This window comes from Canis lupus, chromosome 27 (genome assembly GCF_048164855.1).
Source record: "Canis lupus baileyi chromosome 27, mCanLup2.hap1, whole genome shotgun sequence".
Classification (NCBI taxonomy): Eukaryota; Metazoa; Chordata; class Mammalia; order Carnivora; family Canidae; genus Canis; species Canis lupus.
In genome coordinates this window covers 27,888,649-27,908,424 of record NC_132864.1, presented here as the reverse complement: position 1 = coordinate 27,908,424, position 19,776 = coordinate 27,888,649, and the positions used below count along the sequence as shown (strand labels likewise).

The 19,776-nt window shown below is 41.9% G+C and overlaps 1 protein-coding gene and 1 long non-coding RNA gene across 21 annotated transcripts in view; one reads left to right on the top strand and one right to left on the bottom strand.

The window, feature by feature from the left end:
* Positions 1-11,194, bottom strand: part of LOC140619541 (uncharacterized) — a 69,922-nt gene extending 58,728 nt beyond the window's left edge. For 5 of the 16 annotated variants that reach the window (XR_012019421.1, XR_012019423.1, XR_012019427.1 and 2 more), the window contains exon 1: positions 11,033-11,182. This is a non-coding gene — a long non-coding RNA (uncharacterized lncRNA). Of the gene's footprint in view, positions 1-1,951; positions 2,025-3,042; positions 3,080-11,032 lie in introns of all 16 variants that reach the window. The other 11 variants (XR_012019428.1, XR_012019431.1, XR_012019434.1 and 8 more) reach the window with 8 other exon arrangements.
* Positions 11,195-11,298: 104 nt separating this feature from the next.
* Positions 11,299-19,776, top strand: part of PITPNB (phosphatidylinositol transfer protein beta) — a 64,733-nt gene continuing 56,255 nt past the window's right edge. For all 5 annotated transcript variants that reach the window (XR_012019419.1, XR_012019418.1, XM_072803065.1 and 2 more), the window contains exons 1-3: positions 11,299-11,430; positions 15,903-15,933; positions 19,121-19,266. Coding sequence is in view for 3 of the 5 variants with exons in the window: in XM_072803065.1 (XP_072659166.1) it covers positions 11,411-11,430; positions 15,903-15,933; positions 19,121-19,266 (197 nt within the window). In the remaining 2 variants the exon portion in view is untranslated. The remainder of the gene's footprint in view (positions 11,431-15,902; positions 15,934-19,120; positions 19,267-19,776) is intronic.

Here is a 19,776-nt window from a genome sequence, read left to right as displayed (position 1 = left end):
TTGTATTGCTATATGCATATCAGATAAAAGGGAAAAACATGGCTAGAGGGGTATTATACAGAATAAGAGCATCAATTCATATGAAAGATGTAAAAATTCTACTTTCTATGCACCTAATTGTTCAGCTTCAAAAATATATGGAAAAAAATGGAAAGAACTACTAGGAGAGAGAAAAAATACATCAATCACTATATTGGGAAATTTTAACACATCTGTTTTACTAATTGTATCCAACACACACATATACACCACTGAGGAGTTAGAAAATTTGAACACAAAGAATAAATTTGGCCTAATAGTCTAAATACTGAAAAAAAAAAAAAAACAGACTTTTCAAGAATAGGAACATACTTTACAAAACTGTCACGTGTAGTGAGATCTTGGAAAAATTTTTATATATCAGTTACATATACATCAGAGGAAAGCATGTTCAAGTAAATTATGCTAAGATTGTTATCCATGTGACGAGAAAAATATTGGATCTCTATACTTCATACCATACTCAAAAAGTCCCCATGGATTAATAACCCAAATATAAAATGTGAAGCTTTAAACCTTTTAGAATATCTGTATCATTTCTGGATAGAGAAGTGTATTATTTTTAAAATAATACACTAACAGCTTAATCTACAATAATTTAGGACGATGATTCTTTGGGTAGAAGGCAAGATATAAAGAGAGGGAGATGCAATCATACAGGTATAAATGAGGGCTTCAACTTTATTGGCAATGATTTCTTCATTAGCTGGTAGGCACAAGAATATTCATTATATTATTCTATACTATTCTTCATGTCAGAAGAATTTTACAGGGAAGTTTTTAACGTAAAACAAATACTTGTCTACACTATGCAAATACACATTATAACAACAGTTCAATCATGAGATTAAGGTGAAATGGATTACATAGTATCTATGTAAATGGAAAAGAAAATAATGAAAAAAACAAAGGAAATCCTAGTTAGAAGGTAGAGGAAATGGGAATAATTAAGAAATCTCTTCAGAGGACCCTAGGTGGCTCAGTTGGTTAAGTATCTGACTCTTGATTTCTGTTCAAGTCATGATCTCAGGGTTACAAGATTGAACCCCATGCAGGTCTCTGCACTGAGTGTGGAGCCTGCTTAAGATTCTCTCTCCCTCTCCCCTTCACCACCCACCACATGCTCACATGTGCTTTCTCTAAAATAAAATCTTTCAAAAAAATATTTAAAAAAGAACATCTCTTCAGATATGGCGGCTAATGAGTGGAAATCCAGTCTTTGAGTAATGTTTACTAGATGTGCTTAAAAAAAAAAAAAACTTCCACTTAATCTGATGTAACATTTCAAATTACATATGGTTACTACATTGCTATATTACAAATAAGACTCAGATACTATAAATGGTGCAGCCAGAGTTTTCTTGGCTCCAAAGCCAGTATTTCCTTCCATTATATGTTGGCATTAACAGAAATGGCCCAGTTGGGAAGCAAGCACACATGCACATATATGCATGATCATCAAATAGTCTTTTTTTAAAAAAGATTTTATTTATTTATTCATGAGAGACACAGAGTGAGAGGCAGAGACATAGGCAGAGGGAGAAGCAGACTCCCTGCAAGAAGCCTGATGCGGGACTTGATCTGGGTACCAGGATCACACCCAGAACTGAAGGCAGATGCTCAACCACTAAGCTACCCAGGTGTCTCCATCAAATGGTCTTTAAAAGATGTTTGCAAGGGTGCCTGGTTAAGGATTGACTCTTGTTTTCAACTCAGGTCATGATCTCAGGGTGGTGAGATGGAGCTGCCTCAGGCTCCATGCTGAGTGCTTGTGGAGCCTGCTTGGGATTCTCTCTCCCTCTGCCCTTCCCATGCATTCTCCTCTCTCTCTCTAAAAATAAAAAAAAATAAAAGATGTTTGCATACAACAAAAATTACAGGTCTTTGAGCACAGTAGTGTTAGTTGCCTCACCGGGATCTAATTACAGAACCAGCTTCAACCAAATATTCACAAGACTTTGGAGGTTATTCAACCCAGCATAGTCCTGCAGAAAAAAAAAAAAAAAAAAAAAAAAAAACCTTTGTAAGCTATAATTTTAAGTGTCATTTGCCCCTTTTTGTAAAGTACTACCTGCATCTCATACTACTAGTTATCTTAAGCCACATTTTGCTATAAAGCATGAGATAGGGAAAACTCAATATCCATTTTAATAATTACGAATATTTTCTTCAATGAAATAGGGTGATCTGAATTCTTTTTCATAAATGTCTACTTATGTCTATGTCAGTAAGTACCAGCAGCATCCTAGTATACATGAGGGCCTCAATAAGTGTCTCCTGGGTGGAAGAACAAAAAAGAAAATGAACACATGCATATAAAACATTATAAATGGTCTTCCCACCTTCATTCTAGCTCACTAAGATTCCTAGGTGATTCTAAGTGGTACCACTCTTCTAAATTGGGAAATCCTGAAGCAAGTATTTCCACAGCCCTTTAAACTTTTAAAATTCTATCATTTTTTAAAAGTAGTATATCTGAAATATACACTTAAATAATTTAGTAACAAAAATTGATTCCTTTAAGTCATACAAGTAATAAAACTGAAAACTAATAGAATTCGGTGGAAGAGAACTGTAAGCAGGATGGGAACGGAGAAACAGAAGATTATCAGTTCTTTAGTAGGAACCAGGATTTTCGGTTTTGAGGAGATAAAGATATAAAGGAGGTTAAATAAAAACTCTATATAGTCGTGGATTTGAATTAGTATGAATTAGTATAAATTCATAATGTATTTTATCTTTGAAAAGCTATTTTTGTATTTATATAACATAATTTGTATGCTTGAAAATTCTATCATTTATACATAATACTCATAACAAAATCATAAATCATATTTAGAAGATGTACAAATTTATTTACATAATATAGTAATATTAAGTGTTCATGCTATATTTATAGAATTTATATATTTGCCCATGATCTATGTATTTAAATATACAAAGTCTTTCAGCTTTAACTACCAAAAAGGCCAAAAAACAATTAACCCATTATCCATGACTTACCTAGCACAAGATTCTGCTCTGGAAATACTATTTGCCACTAAAAGAAACCAAAGTTCTTGGTGAAATGGCAGCAGAATGTGTACAAGATTAGTCTTTTCATGCTAGATCCTATCATATCAGATACACAGGAAATTATCAAAGACTACCAGGAACACTCAGGACTCAGACAACTTGAAGAGATTCAACTGGCCACAGATAGGACAGTGTGGTCAACAATAGCAATAGTATAGAAAACAGTACTTCAAACTTGTTTAAATCTACACTAAATGGTAATTGTTCACCTTTAGAGGAGGACAAAATAAATTTTCATTTTGAAAACTGGTTAAAAAAATGGACAAAAATCAAAGGTTTGTCTTTCCTATATAAATTGTGCCACTAGATGGCCAGTTTCTCTGTATAGAAGCATTCCAGCCAACACATCAAGAAATGATTGAATAATAATAAAAAAATCACCATTTTGCAATCCCCAATAAATTAATGGAGCTAAGTATTTAGCAATAATGGTAATGGCTGCTATCATTACATAAAGAGAAAATATACATGTTCTTCTGATGAAAGAACACACTACCACCTATGAAGTTAAGTTTTCCAAAAATATTGCAACTGAACCTGGTCACGCCTATAGATCTGACAGCAGCAAAATCCAGAGTGTAGAAAAGTTTACAGATCAATAACCCAATGTCCTGAGCAAACTGCATGGGTATGGGAGAGACAGGATAGGATTACATATAGATTAAAAGCAGCAAATATTAACCAACAGAATTTGTAATGCTTACAAAACTATAAGCAAAAGCAAAAAAGTGATTCCTGTAAAACTCAAGATGGGAGGAAGGAGTTGTAGCTGGAACAGTTACATGGCTAGCAACAGTTTCATAATCTAGCAGAGATAACAAGTGGTGTTTTCTCTGTAACTAATTGGCGATTAATCTGTTTTATGTAAAATTTTTGTATGTGTACTATGTTTTACAATTAAGTTTTTCTTAATTTAAATAATTTATTTATTTAATTTATATTTTTAAAAATATTTTATTTATTTATTCATAGAGATGCAGAGAGAGAGAGAGAGGCAGAGAGAGAAGCCGGCTCCACGCAGAGCCCAATGTGGGACTCGATCCAGGGTCTCCAGATCACGCCCTGGGCTGCAGGCAGCGCTAAACCGCTGCGCCACTGGGGCTGCCTATCTATCTATCTATCTATCTATCTATCTATCTATCTATCTATGACACAGAGAGAGGCAGAGGAAGGAGAGGTAAGCTCCATACAAGGAGCCCAATGTGGGACTTGATCCCGGGATTCCAGGATCACACTCTGAACCAAAGGCAGATGCTCATCCATGGAGCCACTCAGGCGTCCTTACAATTAAAAGTTTTTAAAAGATGTTTGAAAATATGTTCAAATAGTTGAATGGTTACTCTCATACATTGCTGGTGGGAGCATAAATTGTTACAGTCTTTATGGAGGACTTTTAGGCAAAATCTGTAAAAATTGCAAATGTACATATCATTGACTAATTCCTGTTTCAAGAATTTACCTTATGGTTACTATTCTACACACGTGCAATGTAAAAGGCTATTTACTGCAGGACTCTTGTAATAGCAAACTACTGGATACAACCTAAGTGGCTACTGATAAGAGATGTTAGGAAATTATAGTGCACTATACAAGGAATTATCATGTACCTATATAAAAAATGAAAGCCCAAGGTGCTTTCAACACAATCTCTATCAAGATACCAATGCAGAAATAGAAAAATATACCCTAAATTTCATACAGAGGGATCCTAAATAGCTGAAACTACCTTGAAAAAGAACAAAGCTGGAGGACTCACACTTCCTAATTTCAAAACTTACTATAAAATACAGTATTCAAAATAGTGTAGTACTGGCACAAAGGTAGACATATAGATGAATAATGAGCATAGAAACAAACCCTTGCATATATGGTCAAATGATTTTTGACAAGAGTACACAACCATTCAATTGGAAAAGGACAGTTTTTACAACACACGTCGCTCGGAAAACTGGATGTTGACATGCAAAAGAATGACCATACCTAACATCACATACAATTAACTCAGAGTGGATCAAATACCTACATGTAAGGGTTAAAACTTAAAAGTTTGTGGGATAAAATTTTCTTAAAGATAAATAACTACACAACAGAGTCACTATAAACCAGTGGTTTTCAATCAGGGGCAATTTGGTTCCCCCTCCCCCCGCCAGGGGACACTGGGCACTGTCTGGAGAAATTTTTGATTGTCGTGACTGGAGAGGTGCTACTGGCATCTAGTGGATAGAGGTCAGGGATGCTGCTAAACATCCTACGAGGCACAGAACAGTCTCTACAACAAAGTATAATCTGACTCAAAATGTCAATACTGTAGAGACTGAGAAACCCTACTAAACAGAGTAATAAAGCAATCCACTGATAGAAAAGGTATATAGGGCAGCCTGGGTGGCTCAGCAGTTTAGCGCCGCTTTCAGCCAGGGCATGATCCTGGAGACCCAGGATCAAGCCCCACATCGGGCTCCCTGCATGGAGCTTGCCTCTCTCTCTGCCTGTGTCTCTGCCTTTCCTCTCTCTCTCTCTCATGAATAAATAAAATCTTAAAAAAAAATGCATATAAACTGCACATAATCAATACAGAATTCAAATCCAAAATGGCTATGTATATATTCTTCTATACATCAAAAGCAGAAAAAAAACTAGGAAAATGAGCAAATAAAAACATGGAGAGTAAGCATGGAGATCCTCACCCCACCGGGAAATATCAAGTGAATATACCAGATAGCATTCTAAAACCAACAAAAGCAGCAAAAAATGAAAAAATCTGAAATACCCAATGTTGGTGATGATATAGAACAGAAATTTGCATTATGCTCTGCAGGTGAAAGGGCAAGTTACTATAGTCATTTATGAATACATACATGAATATGTATGAATATTAATACATATGTATTTATATGTATATGTACATGTATGAATATGTATATGAATATGTATTCATATATGCATACTTATTCATGCATTATGATGAACAGTGATTAATGATAGCAGCTACCTCTAAGGATGAAGGGAGATGGATGGGAGGAATTTAATTATACATGAATTTACTGTTCTGCTCTCTGAAAGCTATATGCTTTTAAATAATTCCCATTGAACACCTATTATGTATCAGGTTGTGTATAAGAGATAAATTCCTTTTTTTTTAAAAAAAAGATTTTATTTACTTATTCATGAGAGACACACAGAGAGAGAGAGAGAGAGAGAGAGAGAGGAAGAGACACAGGCAGAGGGAGAAGCAGGCTCTATGCAGGAAGTCCGATGCTGGACTTGATCCCGGGACTCCAGGATCACACCCTGGGCTGAAGACAGGCGTCAAACCGCTGAGCCACCCAGGGATCCCCAGGTAAATTCTTTATACACTTCATAACTTTTATTCCTCGTGAATCTGTTACAGATATTCCTTGTATAGATAGTGTTTCTGAGAGATTAAATAATTTACTCAAGGTATATAGCCAGCAAGTGGCAGAGCCTGCATTCAGGCCAAGGGTTTTCTACTGCAAAGCCCAATCCTATGTCCCCAGCAATGGTATAATATTATGACCGATGCCCTAAGGTTTGACAAAATTGAAGCATTCTTAGAAATAGTTCTAGTTTTCATAGAAATAGTCTCAAGCAAGATAATCTAGAATGGGAAGAAGGTAAAATAGGATGGCAAAATGTAGACTAAGCAAAGCAAATGGAAGTTACAGATCTCTCCCAAAGAAAAACGGACATAAAATTATATAATTTCAGTAGTTCACAGATTCCCTGAGAACACCCACCAAAAAGCCTTTGGTTAAGAATGTCTGCTTTAAGAAAAAAAGAAAAAGGGGGGAAAACTGAATTATATTTGAAAGAACACCTGAATTTCTTTGACCAGAGGTGGACTTTATCAACGAGGACATGTGTTCCAAATATCACTCATGGTCAGAGATCTTTTGATTTGCCTCAATAAATCTACCATTATTATTACTACAATGAGCTCTTTGCTCCAGAATGATACAAGAAATAAGATTGGTGATTATACAAGGCGTGTAGAATTAGTTAAGTTCAATTGTACATCTTGTGTGTAAAGGTTACCTTTGTTGAGGGCTGAAAGTTAGAACAAATGAGACATCAGGCTTAAAAGATGTTGGATTTTTTTTCTATATCCATAAAAAGTTACTAATAAGTTATGTCTTTATTTGAAAAATGCACAAAATCTAACATCTTTAGTTTTAAAATAAGAATGTGCCACACAATCCATTAGTTTATTTTTTATTTGTAATCGTCTTTTTCTTTGTATGTCCTTCTTTCTCATCTTGGGGTAATGTCTTTGCTGCTCTCTTGTCCTCTTCAATATTCTCTCATTCTGCCACTTTTATCTCCTAAGTAGATATAAAGCACAATATCTAGATTTCATGTTTTCTATCAACCTTGCTAATTTTGAACTAGTATGTTTCTTTCCCTCAATAAATATGTCTACACTGGTTATTTTCTAAATTTATCCTTGTGGTTTGTATTGAATGTTTTACATGTTATTATTATTATTTTAAGACAGCACGAGAGTGCAAGAAGGGAGATGAGGGGCAAAGGGAGAGAGAAAATCCCAAGCGGACTCCATCCGCCAACCTTGAGATCATGACCTGAGCTAAATCAAGAGTCTGATGCTTAACTGACTGAGCCAACCAGGGGCACCAGAATGTTTTAATATGAATCTTTGGATGGCAAAGGGAAACAATATCCATACTGTATACTGGTTCAGAGTTATGCTCCATCTAGCACACTCTATTTTACAAACATTTGAGTGCTAACTCAAATGTGCTATGCAGACAATGGAATTAACAAACACTTTAAGGGAAGACTTCAGGGAAATGTATCCAACATCCTAATTTTTCTAAATGAATGATAAAGCATGCCAACCACAAATTCATCCACGAAGTTTTCAAAGCTGTATTTTCAGCCTGCATAACATTTCGGGAGAGATGATGACATAGAATGACTACTTATAGAAGTTTGGCAATTAATATTACCTCCAGACCTTAAAAAATAGGGCAGCCCAGGTGGCTCAGCGGTTGAGTGCCTGCCTTTGGTTCAGGGCGTAACCCTGGAAACCCGGGATCGAGTCCAAGGTCTCCCTGCATGGAGCCTGTTTCTCCCTCTGCCTGTGTCTCTGCCTCTCTCTCTGTGTGTCTCTCATGAATAAATAAATAAAATCTTAAAAAAAAAAAAAGAATATCTTCTCTCTCTCTATATATATATATATATTACACACCTAAACAGGGGCATACCATTCAAACTCATACTTTCTTTATTCTAAGTAACTTCTATATTTACCATAACCTTCTTCTTCTCATAATTGAGAATTATTTGTCATAAAGATTGTAAGCCCCAACTTCCTATTTTTTTTCTTAAAAAAAAAAAAAAAAGTCAGTGTAGTAGAAAGACCAGATTCTGAAGTTTTAAAAATCCAGATTTGAAGCCTGGTTCTGTTAAACAAGTTGGCTGAGTTAACCTTTGTACAGGTCACTTAATTTGGCTCTGGGAACCTCATCTTCTTTCCGTTCTAAAGCTTGCTAAAATGCTCATCTCATCGCCTTGCTCTAAGGATGAAATGAGATAAGGCATCTCTGTTACCTAGCGCAGTACTTGGCGTAAGACAGGTGCCCAATCAATGGAAGCTGCTCCCAGCTTCTAACCTCCTGAAAGGGCACATTTCCTTGAATGGTAGCCATGATAATAACTACCAAAGTGCTTCACACATCACAGAAATGATACCCAGATACTGCCTTAGAGGATATCTCTAGCATTTTGGTAAATGTTTCACTTCTATTACTTTGGAGGCAGCCCCTAACTCCACTAAGTGTGTTCTAGCACCAGATACACCACGCAGATCTGTATCGAACATTTTAAACGTTGGTTTATTCTTCTAACCATCTTCTAGCAGCTTCCCATAGTTCTCAGAATACAATTCTTATTCTTTACTGTGGCCTGGTGACCTCTTTAGTCCCCGTTTATCCTTGTCCCTCACTGAAGATGTTCTAGCTACACCTGCCCTCCTCGCATCCCTCCAATGCTCCAAGCTTATTCTGTCTTGGGAGGCTATCTTCCTCGAACTGGAGTGCCCGGCCCCCCTCAGGCCCGGCCATCCTAACGGCGGGCTCCATCATGCACGGCCTCCACAGTCCTTCCCTCGATGACTCTGCCCCCTCCACGCCCCTTTTTCGCTTATTCATGGAATAGCGCTTATCCCTAAGCCAAACCCTAACTGCTTTGTTCCCAGGGGAGGTCAAGGACCTTGAGGGTTTTGTGATTTTGTTTCCAGATGTACCCCTGGTGCCTAGAACTGTGCCTGGCAGAGTGAGCGAGTAAGCAGCCCACCCCCGAGCCAGCCACCACTCATCCCGAGGTCCCCCCGGCCCCCCCAGCCACCACTCATCCCGAGGTCCTCCCCGCCCCCCCCGGCCACCACTCATCCCGAGGTCCCCCCCCGCCCCCCCGGCCACCACTCATCCCGAGGTCCCCCCCCGCCCCCCCGGCCACCACTCATCCCGAGGTCCTCCCCGCCCTCCCAGCCACCACTCATCCCGAGGTCCCCCCCGCCCCCCCAGCCACCACTCATCCCGAGGTCCTCCCCGCTCTCCCAGCCACCACTCATCCCGAGGTCCCCCCGGCCCCCCCAGCCACCACTCATCCCGAGGTCCCCCCCGCCCCCCCAGCCACCACTCATCCCGAGGTCCTCCCCGCCCTCCCAGCCACCACTCATCCCGAGGTCCCCCCCGCCCCCCCAGCCACCACTCATCCCGAGGTCCTCCCCGCCCCCCCCGGCCACCACTCATCCCGAGGTCCCCCCCCGCCCCCCCGGCCACCACTCATCCCGAGGTCCTCCCCGCCCCCCCCGGCCACCACTCATCCCGAGGTCCCCCCCGCCCCCCCAGCCACCACTCATCCCGAGGTCCTCCCCGCCCTCCCAGCCACCACTCATCCCGAGGTCCCCCCGGCCCCCCCAGCCACCACTCATCCCGAGGTCCCCCCCGCCCCCCCAGCCACCACTCATCCCGAGGTCCTCCCCGCCCTCCCAGCCACCACTCATCCCGAGGTCCCCCCCGCCCCCCCAGCCACCACTCATCCCGAGGTCCTCCCCGCCCCCCCCGGCCACCACTCATCCCGAGGTCCCCCCCGCCCCCCCGGCCACCACTCATCCCGAGGTCCTCCCCGCCCTCCCAGCCACCACTCATCCCGAGGTCCCCCCCGCCCCCCCAGCCACCACTCATCCCGAGGTCCTCCCCGCCCTCCCAGCCACCACTCATCCCGAGGTCCCCCCGCCCCCCCAGCCACCACTCATCCCGAGGTCCCCCCCGCCCCCCCAGCCACCACTCATCCCGAGGTCCCCCCCGCCCCCCCAGCCACCACTCATCCCGAGGTCCCCCCCGCCCCCCCAGCCACCACTCATCCCGAGGTCCCCCCCGCCCCCCCAGCCACCACTCATCCCGAGGTCCTCCCCGCCCTCCCAGCCACCACTCATCCCGAGGTCCCCCCCGCCCCCACTCATCCCGAGGCCCGCCCCGTGGACCCGGCAGGCTGCAGCCTGGGAGTGCGTGGAGGGAGGGTGCCTGGGTGCTCCTGCGGCTGCCGAGCCTCCTCCCACCCAGGCCCCTCTCCAGGGCCGTGTCCCCCCATCCCCGGGGGGGCTCGTCGCCAGGGGTGGGCGCTCCTCCCGTGAGGTCGCTCTCGGGCGCCGGGCGCTCGCGGGGGCCTCGGCTGGCCCGAGCCGGGGAGCAGCGGCCCCGGGGCTGCGCGCACAGGTGAGCCTCCGTCCCACGGAGCCCGACGCGGCCTCCCCCACCCGCCCCAAGTCTCTCACACGGACCCTGGAGCGAGAGCTCAAGGAGAGGAGGAGCGCGAGGAACTCGAGCGCGGCTCGCTCGCTGGAAACGGCTTCCAGGCAACCGACTGGAAAACTCACCGGAGAGCGTAGGCGCCACCCTCGCCCCGAGGGACCTCGACGGGGGGCGGGGCTCCCTCGAGAAGGGGCGGAGCGACCGCGCGCCCGGCGCGCGCAGCCGCAGTAGAAGCTGCCCCTCCCCTCCCCTCCCGCCGGCTCCGCCAGCCGCGCAGCCTCAGTGCAAGCCCCGCCAGCCCAGGGTGGGGCGCGGGGCGGGGGAGGAGCCAGCCCCTCGCGCGCGCTGACGCGACGAGTCGCGGCGGAAGGGCGTGGACGCGCAGGCGCCGCGGCGGCTCGTGGGGGGGCAAGGAGGCGGGGCCGCGCAGGCGCCGTGAGGGGCGGTAGCGGCGGCGGCGGCGGCGGTGGTAGCGGCGGCAGCTGTGAGGGGGTTCCGGGAAGATGGTGCTGATTAAGGAATTGTGAGTGGGTCGGTGGGCGCGAGCGGGGCTACGCGGCGGCGGTGGTGGGAAACCCACTGATTGAGGAGTGGCGGGCGGGCTGTTCCTAGGAAGGAGCGAGCCGCTGGCTGGCCGCTCCCTGCGCGCGCCCCCTCCCCCCGGCCCGCGCCCCCGGCCCGGAAGGCCTTCCAGCTGCGCGCCCCCAGCCCCTGCCCCCTGGCGTTGCCGTGGCAACACCGCCGCCTGCTCCCTCGGGGCGGAGGCGCCTGCGTCCGGCCGGAGCGCGTGGCTGGGGAAGGCGAGGCCGGGAGTTTCCGCTGGGACCCGCCTTCTCCCCACTCCCCACCCCCACCCCCACCGCCCCACCGCCCGCCCCAGGCCGGGCCCACCCGCAGACCCCCGCGGGGAGCGAGCCGGGGGCCGAGTCGGAGCCCGGGGGTGGGGAGGCGCGGCGGCTCTGACAGTGATTTGTCGTGTGGTGTGGGGTGGAGCCTACCTGTAACCCGCGGAAGATGGACTTGCCCGCCGCACACCGCCTCGGTGTCGGGGCCGGAGGTGGGACGCAACGCCCTGAAGTTCGGAAAAACCGCGCTCTCCAGGGCAGCTCGGTTGACTCTGAGACTCTTGCTTCGGATCTCCGTGTTCACATCTTTGAGATGGGGCCAACACTGGGTTCCCCCCACTCTTCGCGAGGTTGAGAGCAGGAGTTGTTAATACGTGGCCTGTCAAATCCTGGAAGGGTCTTTCAGGTGCATTAGACCGACGGAGTGATTTTATATTGAAGAGTTACGGCATTTCCCACCAGCAGGGACTGGGACCGTCACAGGAAATCTGTTGAGCCATGATTGTTGAGCTGTCACAGCTGGTTCCCATCGTCAGCATCCTGTGGGCAACTAGGGATTTCTAGTGTGGCCTGTTCTTTGGTTTTTCAGGTGCTTTTCTCAACTTTAAATTCTTAAACGTAAATTCTGGCTTGATTTAGTTATTTCAAGACGCCTTATCTTTAGTGTTCTCAAACTTAACTTGAAAAAGTTACTCCTGTCACTTCTCTGCTTGAAACCCTACGGAGAGACTTGCGCTGTGAATGAAAACCAAAGGCCTTACAGTAGCCCACGAGGTCTTAACACCATTTTCTGTTCAGCACTGATCGCGTTTACTACCCTGCACATGCACGTGTCCATTTCAATCTCAAGCTTCCTTATGGTTCTTTCATTACTTGGGGGGGGGGGGGGGGGGGCGGGGAGCTCAGTGCAGGGCCTTTCTGCTCGCTGTTCCTCTGAAGTGCTCTTCCTTTATCTCGTTAACCTACCTCCGTCAGGTCTGTAAGTATCACCTTCTTAGGGAGTCCCTCTCTAGAGACCTAATTGCAACCCCCGCCATTTGGTATTTGCCTTTCCTGCATTATCCTTGTCAGTAGCAATTATCACCGTCTAACATGCAATACAGTCACTTTTTTTTTGTTTCATGTATTCTCTTACTACGTCCAAGCTCCATGCATTTGTCTATTTTGCTCACTTCCATATCCCCAATTCTTAGAATAGTCCTTGGCACGTAGTAAGGGCTCAATAAGTACTTGTTAAGTTAATGAAAAATCACAACTTTAGCTGTGATTAGTGACAGGGATCCTGAGAAAAGACACATTTTTGGTTAAAATTTATGGTATTGAACTCTGGATTTATATAAAGGTTTTCTTCCAAGTGGTTTATACAATATGTCCTATCATGAAAGTTCTATTTATTACTCTGACATCTTTGTAATGTAGGTAGGTGGCAGATAGTAAGACAAATGGAGGAAACAAGAGAGAAGGAAATTGACTTGGCTTAAGTCACATAGCAAGTTGCAGAGCTCATCTAACATCACAGATCTCGTCATTTTTATTAGAGTTATTTCCTCCCTCCTAAAAACTGAATTAAGTGCTCAGTAGATCCTTTTGACAGTTATGTTATGTGAGGAATATCCAGCTAAGTCATGGAAAGCAGTTCCCATTGGGAATTTGCACAAGATACTTTTTGGGAAACCATTACTTTCATTATAAAAATTTAATTGCACCAAGGTTACACATGCTGAAATGTGCCCAAGTGTAATTTTTTTTTTCCCTAAGGAGTTATAAATTACATTTCTTGATGTTCACTCTTCATGTCTCCCTAGACTTTTTTTTTTTTTTCTCCTCTTAGAGATTGAAAAAAGAGGCTGTTTTTGTTTCTTGTACCTGGCATAGCATCTAGGCCACCATACTATAAATGCTCATTGTTGTTGAATAAAAAAAAATGGTTCTTCCTACTTGCAAGTCAACTTTCTAAAATTGTTTTTGGTTGGGAGCAATGAATAGTTCATTCTTATGTGAAGATGTTGGTAAACTGTAAAATACTTTGGCAAATGTTTGTTGCCTTTTAAAATGCCATCTGTTTATGACGTAAATTGAAAGGTTAGAAATGACTTTTCAGGGTGGGGAAGTTCCCTTTAAGTTGTTACTTAAGCAATAGATGAAGTTGCCATTAGTGTATAGTCCTGGTTTTAAAGAAATAGTTGCTAGTTCCATCTGGAAAATTATTTTCCTGAGGATTTTCAGAGAATTTTGAAAATTTTCAAATTGTTAGAGAAGTTGAATGTGGATTTGAGAATAAGAGACAATCAAAGCCTGTCTATTCCTTTTACTTTTCATTGAGTAAATCTTGAAGAATTTGACTCATCATTCATCCAGAATGTCTTAATCAGTCACTTTGATTTTGTGAAATAAGTTTCGCTGAAAGTGTTGTTATATAAAAATAGGGATCTTCCAGTAGTGAGCAGTTAAAGTTACTCAGCAGTGATTCTTTGGTTTTGTGAAAGTTCCGGGAAGTCTTTAACTCTTTCCTCTCTATTCCCTTCAATTTCCTCTAAAGTCCATCGTCTTGGTTCAGGTCTTTGTAAACCCTAGGTCAGTGTCTCCACAGATGGCTTTTCCCCACACTCCTGTTTCTCAGTGTTTTTTACCAGCTACAGATGACTTCTTTTGATTAGCTATAGTCATGTCACTTGCCTTTTGGAACAACCTTTTCGGATTTCTTGTTGCCTAATAAATAGATTTTTTATCACTGCATTCCAGGTCCTGAATATATGCTCCTAACCTATATATCTCTGTCTATATCTTTATCTTCTAGAATATGCTCTCAACCTATATCTTAGTCTGCCCCTACCCCCCACCACACCCTCTTGGCCCCAGTTTATTTTCTGTTACTGAGACAGTGAGCAAGTTAATGTGTGCTCTGAGGAGACAATTAAAAGCATTAGGGTTATGAGAGGGTTTTTGTATAATTTTATTTTTTATTGGAACAGTAATCAGGATGTTTGAGAATGTTTATTGTCTTGAGGTGACCATTATCAGAAAGACAACCAGTGATGAGTGACCCCTGATAGTGAAGGAGGGGAGAATAACAAGAGGCGTGTTTTACACAAGTTGGAAATCAAGGACTCAAGCATAAATGTTTGAGAATAGGGAAAGAGGGGTGGGTGGACAGTGCAGCTGAAGACAAGGTGGGATGAGGAAAAACTATTGGGAATTTTCTACAAAATGAAAATCAAGATGATGTGGGATTTTTTTCCCCTCCTTTTAATAGACAGTTAAAATGAAATTTTACATGACGCTGGCATGGTACCTTAATGGTTAGCACGGAAAAGTCTGAGAAAGACCAGGCCAAAAAAAGAAATTGCAGTCTTGGACATCAGCTATTATCATGAGATAGTTGATATTCAGGGATTTTCAGAGTTTATGCTGGAGATAGGCAAAGGTACTTGTCTATAAAAATCTGGTGATAAAGTACAATATTGTGATATAGAATAATTTAATCTTTTTTGGGACTATATGGAGCATTATGCCTCCATTCAGTCTTTTGTTTGGTAACAAAGTCTTGGACAAGATCAAACACCAGTTGACCTTGTGTTGAGTCTGCCCTAGAACAGGTTTTATTTCTAAGGTTCAAAGTAGTTCCTTTGATAAAGTTTTTCCTTGTTACATCTAAGGGATATCTTAATAAAACAGGAATAATTGGGTAGTGGGGAACAATTTTTGGAAGCATTCATTCATGAGATGCAAAACATATTCTGTGAGAAGTATCATAAAACAAAACATATAGTATATAGACGGTGAATGAAATCATACTAAAAATTTCATGAGGGCAACCTGACCAGTCTAAAAATAATATATTCAGTACCCTGCAATTTTCAGTGATGAGTTTTCTCTTGTTCCTTTTTTCCTCCAAGAATGTCTGCAACTGCGTTTTGGGGGTCCTGGTACAATGAGGACACTTATGGAAGTGATCATTGAGACCCACAAATGGTAGTTTTATTTCCCCAGTTTAAAAATTCTTATTTAGAGCCATAGGCATTGCAAAGACAATGACATCCTTGTATTTTGCTGTCATTGGATTTAAGCAAAAGTTCTTCTAAGTGTAGAGAGCTATGTTTTAAAACAAAATATTTCATCTATGATGTATTTTTTTCTTTTGTCGTTTTAGCCGTGTGGTTTTGCCATGTTCTGTTCAGGAGGTAAGTCTTGCTTGTTTCTGTATTATTTTATCAACACCATTTATTTCAATATATTTTCTTAAAGATTTTATTTATTTATTCATGAGAAACACACAGAGAGAGAGAGGCAGAGACACAGGCAGAGGGAGAAGCAGGCTCCATGCAGGGAGCCCGATGTGGGACTCGACTCCAGGATCACACCCTGGGCTGAAGGCAGCACTAAACCGCTGAGCCACCAGGGCTGCCCATATTTCAATGTGTTAATCTAAAGTCATACTTCGGTTGTGTTTACTTACCTTTACATTCCATTTTATGTGACAAAATAATTTGAGGTATTACAGATAATTCATTGTAAATGAATTCTGTTACACTCACTTGTTTCAGAAGGCTCTAAAGAAGGTAGTTTAATCTATCCAGTCAGGAATTCTGGCTACCATATCCCAGAGAAAGAAGGTTCCAGCTTCAAAGTAAGCACTTTAAGGCTAAGTAACTTGCTCTTTAGAGAAACAGTCTAGTTTACTGTTGGATATTTTAAACATTTGTCTTTAAGCCAAAACTTGCTTTCCTATAATGTTTGCTGTTTACAGTTCCTCCCACTTGTGCAGTGAGAAATAAGCCTATTCTGTCTGGCGTATGGTAGCCCTTCATTTTTTCTCTTGGCCATTCTCTCTCCTCCCCCCAAGTTCTTTTGTTCCATCTTCTCTACATGAGGTCACAGGGTTAAACAGTCCCAGCACGTTCATTTGGCCTAGTATAACATGACCTCTAGACTTTCTCACCAGATGGTCTCACTACCCCTTGTGTTATAGTTGTTGCTCTCAAATGAAAACAGTATTACAGACATGGTCTCTTACAGAGATTATTGTTTCCTTTGATCTGCATATAATAAAGAAATACGCTACCTGCTCAGAACTTGTGTGTCCTTCAGTTACAGCTCTCTGTGGTATGGGCAGGAAGGAGGATAAAAGCAGAGAAACTGAGAAATGTGTAGCAAACCCCACAAAGCCTGCTGGGTCGTTTTATAATTTGCACACAGTTTGTACTTGCTCAGTTATCTGGTTTTCCTGGAGCTGACAGTAGATTAGAAGCAGTAAATTGGAAGTGGGACAAAACAAACTGATAACCTAAGAAGTGACAGCTGACAGAAGACAGAAAGGGAAAAAAAATAATAAAATGCAGGAACTAAAAATGAGTAGCTGTCTGGCACAGTTTAAAGTAGACTTGAACATAGCTGTATATATCTCAGTAGTGCCTGAGGTTTCCCTGTATTAAAATATTCAAGGCAATCCAGACACCCCTGTGCTTTACTTGTGCAATTGATTGTTTGAACTTGAATGTGGAAATTGACATTTGTTTTTGTTAAATTTTTTCTTTTGGTTTCAGTTTGTTGGATCAACTTGTTGAAATCTTTGAGTGTTGGTGTTGTCAATGAAAATAATCTCAACTTTTTCTTCTCTTCAGGCTTACTAAACATGACTTCTGTCTCTAAATTAGTCTTAAAAATGAGAATGAAAGGCCAGTGGCATGTCACAAAATACCAATTCATTAATAACATTTTTTTTTTTGGATGCTGTTGTTTGGTTGTTTCTTTGTAAAGTTCTGTTACTCTGTTCCTGACCGAGATTAAATTTACCTTTGATTTAGAGACATTTTAATCCCATTTAAAAAAATATATATGACCGTGTTGAAAAGTACATTTTAAAGGACTTAAAGATTGTAGCATTACTAGACTAACTCTGGTGTGGTATCACAAAAACCAGAAAACAAATACATCCTCTCTGCACTCTAAAATCCCTACAGAAATTATTTTTATTGCTTTTAAGAAATGTGTTTGGTTCTAGCTTCCTAAACCCAAATTGAGTGATTGAGTTCGTGTGTATTTAAATTATCCTATAAGATTGTGTCATATCCACATGGCCTTTTTAGGTATGAATATTTACTGAGCTTATAACTACCTGTATTTTTTTGTCTCAAATGTTTATTTTGAATGATTCATTTTTAGAGATAGCTTTTCTTTGAAAACATGCTTGAAAACAAAAGTATTTCTTCAGGCTGTCCTCACCAGGAGGAAGAAATCTAGCCAAATTTTAAGAGATTGGAGACAGTGTCATGGTTGAGTCACTAGAACAAATTAGAACATGAGAACTTTGCTTTTTATTATTTGTTGGAAGTTAGCAGCTCCTCATTGGCACAGAACAATATTGTCTGCTCACAGGTATTGGTCTAGGCCATTGAGAATTCTGGGTCACTTTAAAATGAAATAGAAACCACTGCCAACATTTTCTTGCCTTTTATAGTAATTCTTGTGTACTTAAAATATTTCAAAAACAGTTTCTTTTTACTGGAGAACTTTACAATAAACAGTTTTGATCCTGGGTGCCCAATACCACTTCTCTTGAGGTGGACAAGGGCTAAATTGGGCACATCAGACAGATGTCATGTTAAAAAAAAGACTCCAGAGGTCTACTAAAATGTGGACTGGAATGGTTCTTTGTATTTTCAGGCTTTACTATTAGTTTTATATACCTCCTCTTTATCATTGACATTGGTATTCTGGTTGCTTAGTTTTCTTAATTGGCAGAATAACAATTATATTCCTTTCATACCTTTTTTCCAGAATTCTTTTTTTTTTTTTTAAGATTTTATTTATTCATGAGAGACACACAGAGAGAGACAGAGACCTAGGCAGAGAGAGGAGAAGCAGGCTCCCTGCAAGGAGCCTGATGCGGGACTCAGTCCCGGATCCCGGGATCACACCCTGAGCTAAAGGCAGATGCTCTACCACTGAGCCACCCAGGCGTCCCAATTTTTCCAGAATTTTGTGAAATTAAATGGGCTAAAATAGATGTGAAAGTGCTGTGGAAAACACAAATGTATTTTTATACAAAAGTGTTGGGCCAAGCATCATTAATATGTTTTCTTGGTAAGTGGATAGTACATACTAAGGCTATGTATGGAGTTTTCTTTAAGCTAGGAGTTTTCTCAAATAATGGAAATCTCATAAAATATTATAAAGTTTCCTCTATGATCCTCTGGTGGTTAGTCTTCCTAAACATACTAATTTCTAGTTTGAGTCATGTTTTCATATGAAACAAATGTGCTGATTGGTTTGGATAAGCTTTTCTATATCACACATGGTAAGATTTTAGCATAGGAAATTTCTGCAGGTACTACTGGTTTAATGAAATTCTGTGCTCTGAAATTCCAGTATCAGGTTGGGCAGCTTTACTCTGTTGCAGAAGCTAGTAAGAATGAAACTGGTGGTGGAGAAGGAATTGAAGTCTTAAAAAATGAACCTTATGAGAAGGATGGAGAAAAGGGACAATATACACACAAAATCTATCACCTAAAGAGGTAAGCTGATTGTTCACATCTGATGCTTAGTAATTCTGTTGAAGATGATGCTTTAGTTCTCCATGTTACTTTTTGAGCAGGTAAATCCCTAACTTCCTGAGTTATGTGCTGAAGTACTTTTTAAATTTTACTGTGACAGTATGTTACATTTAAATTTTTTGAGAGAACCCCCCCCCCAGTTATTTTTAAATTATAAAAGTGATATAACTGCTTATTAAAAATTCAAACAACAGGGAAGGTTATAAAGTAAAAATTTAGTCCCTGTCTCTTGCTGTCATATAGCCATAACCCTAGGGAGAAACACTAGAAACAGTTTCTCCTTCTGGATCATTTTCTGTACATATGCAAATAAATTTTTAAAAACAAACATACAGCTCTATCACTTGTGTCATTTTTTGTTTTCTGTAACAAACGAGACCCTACCATACATAGGGATCTGAAGTTGGTTTTGTTTTTCACATTGTGAACACCCTGCTGTGGTATTATTTAATGTCCATGTTCTTCTTTTTA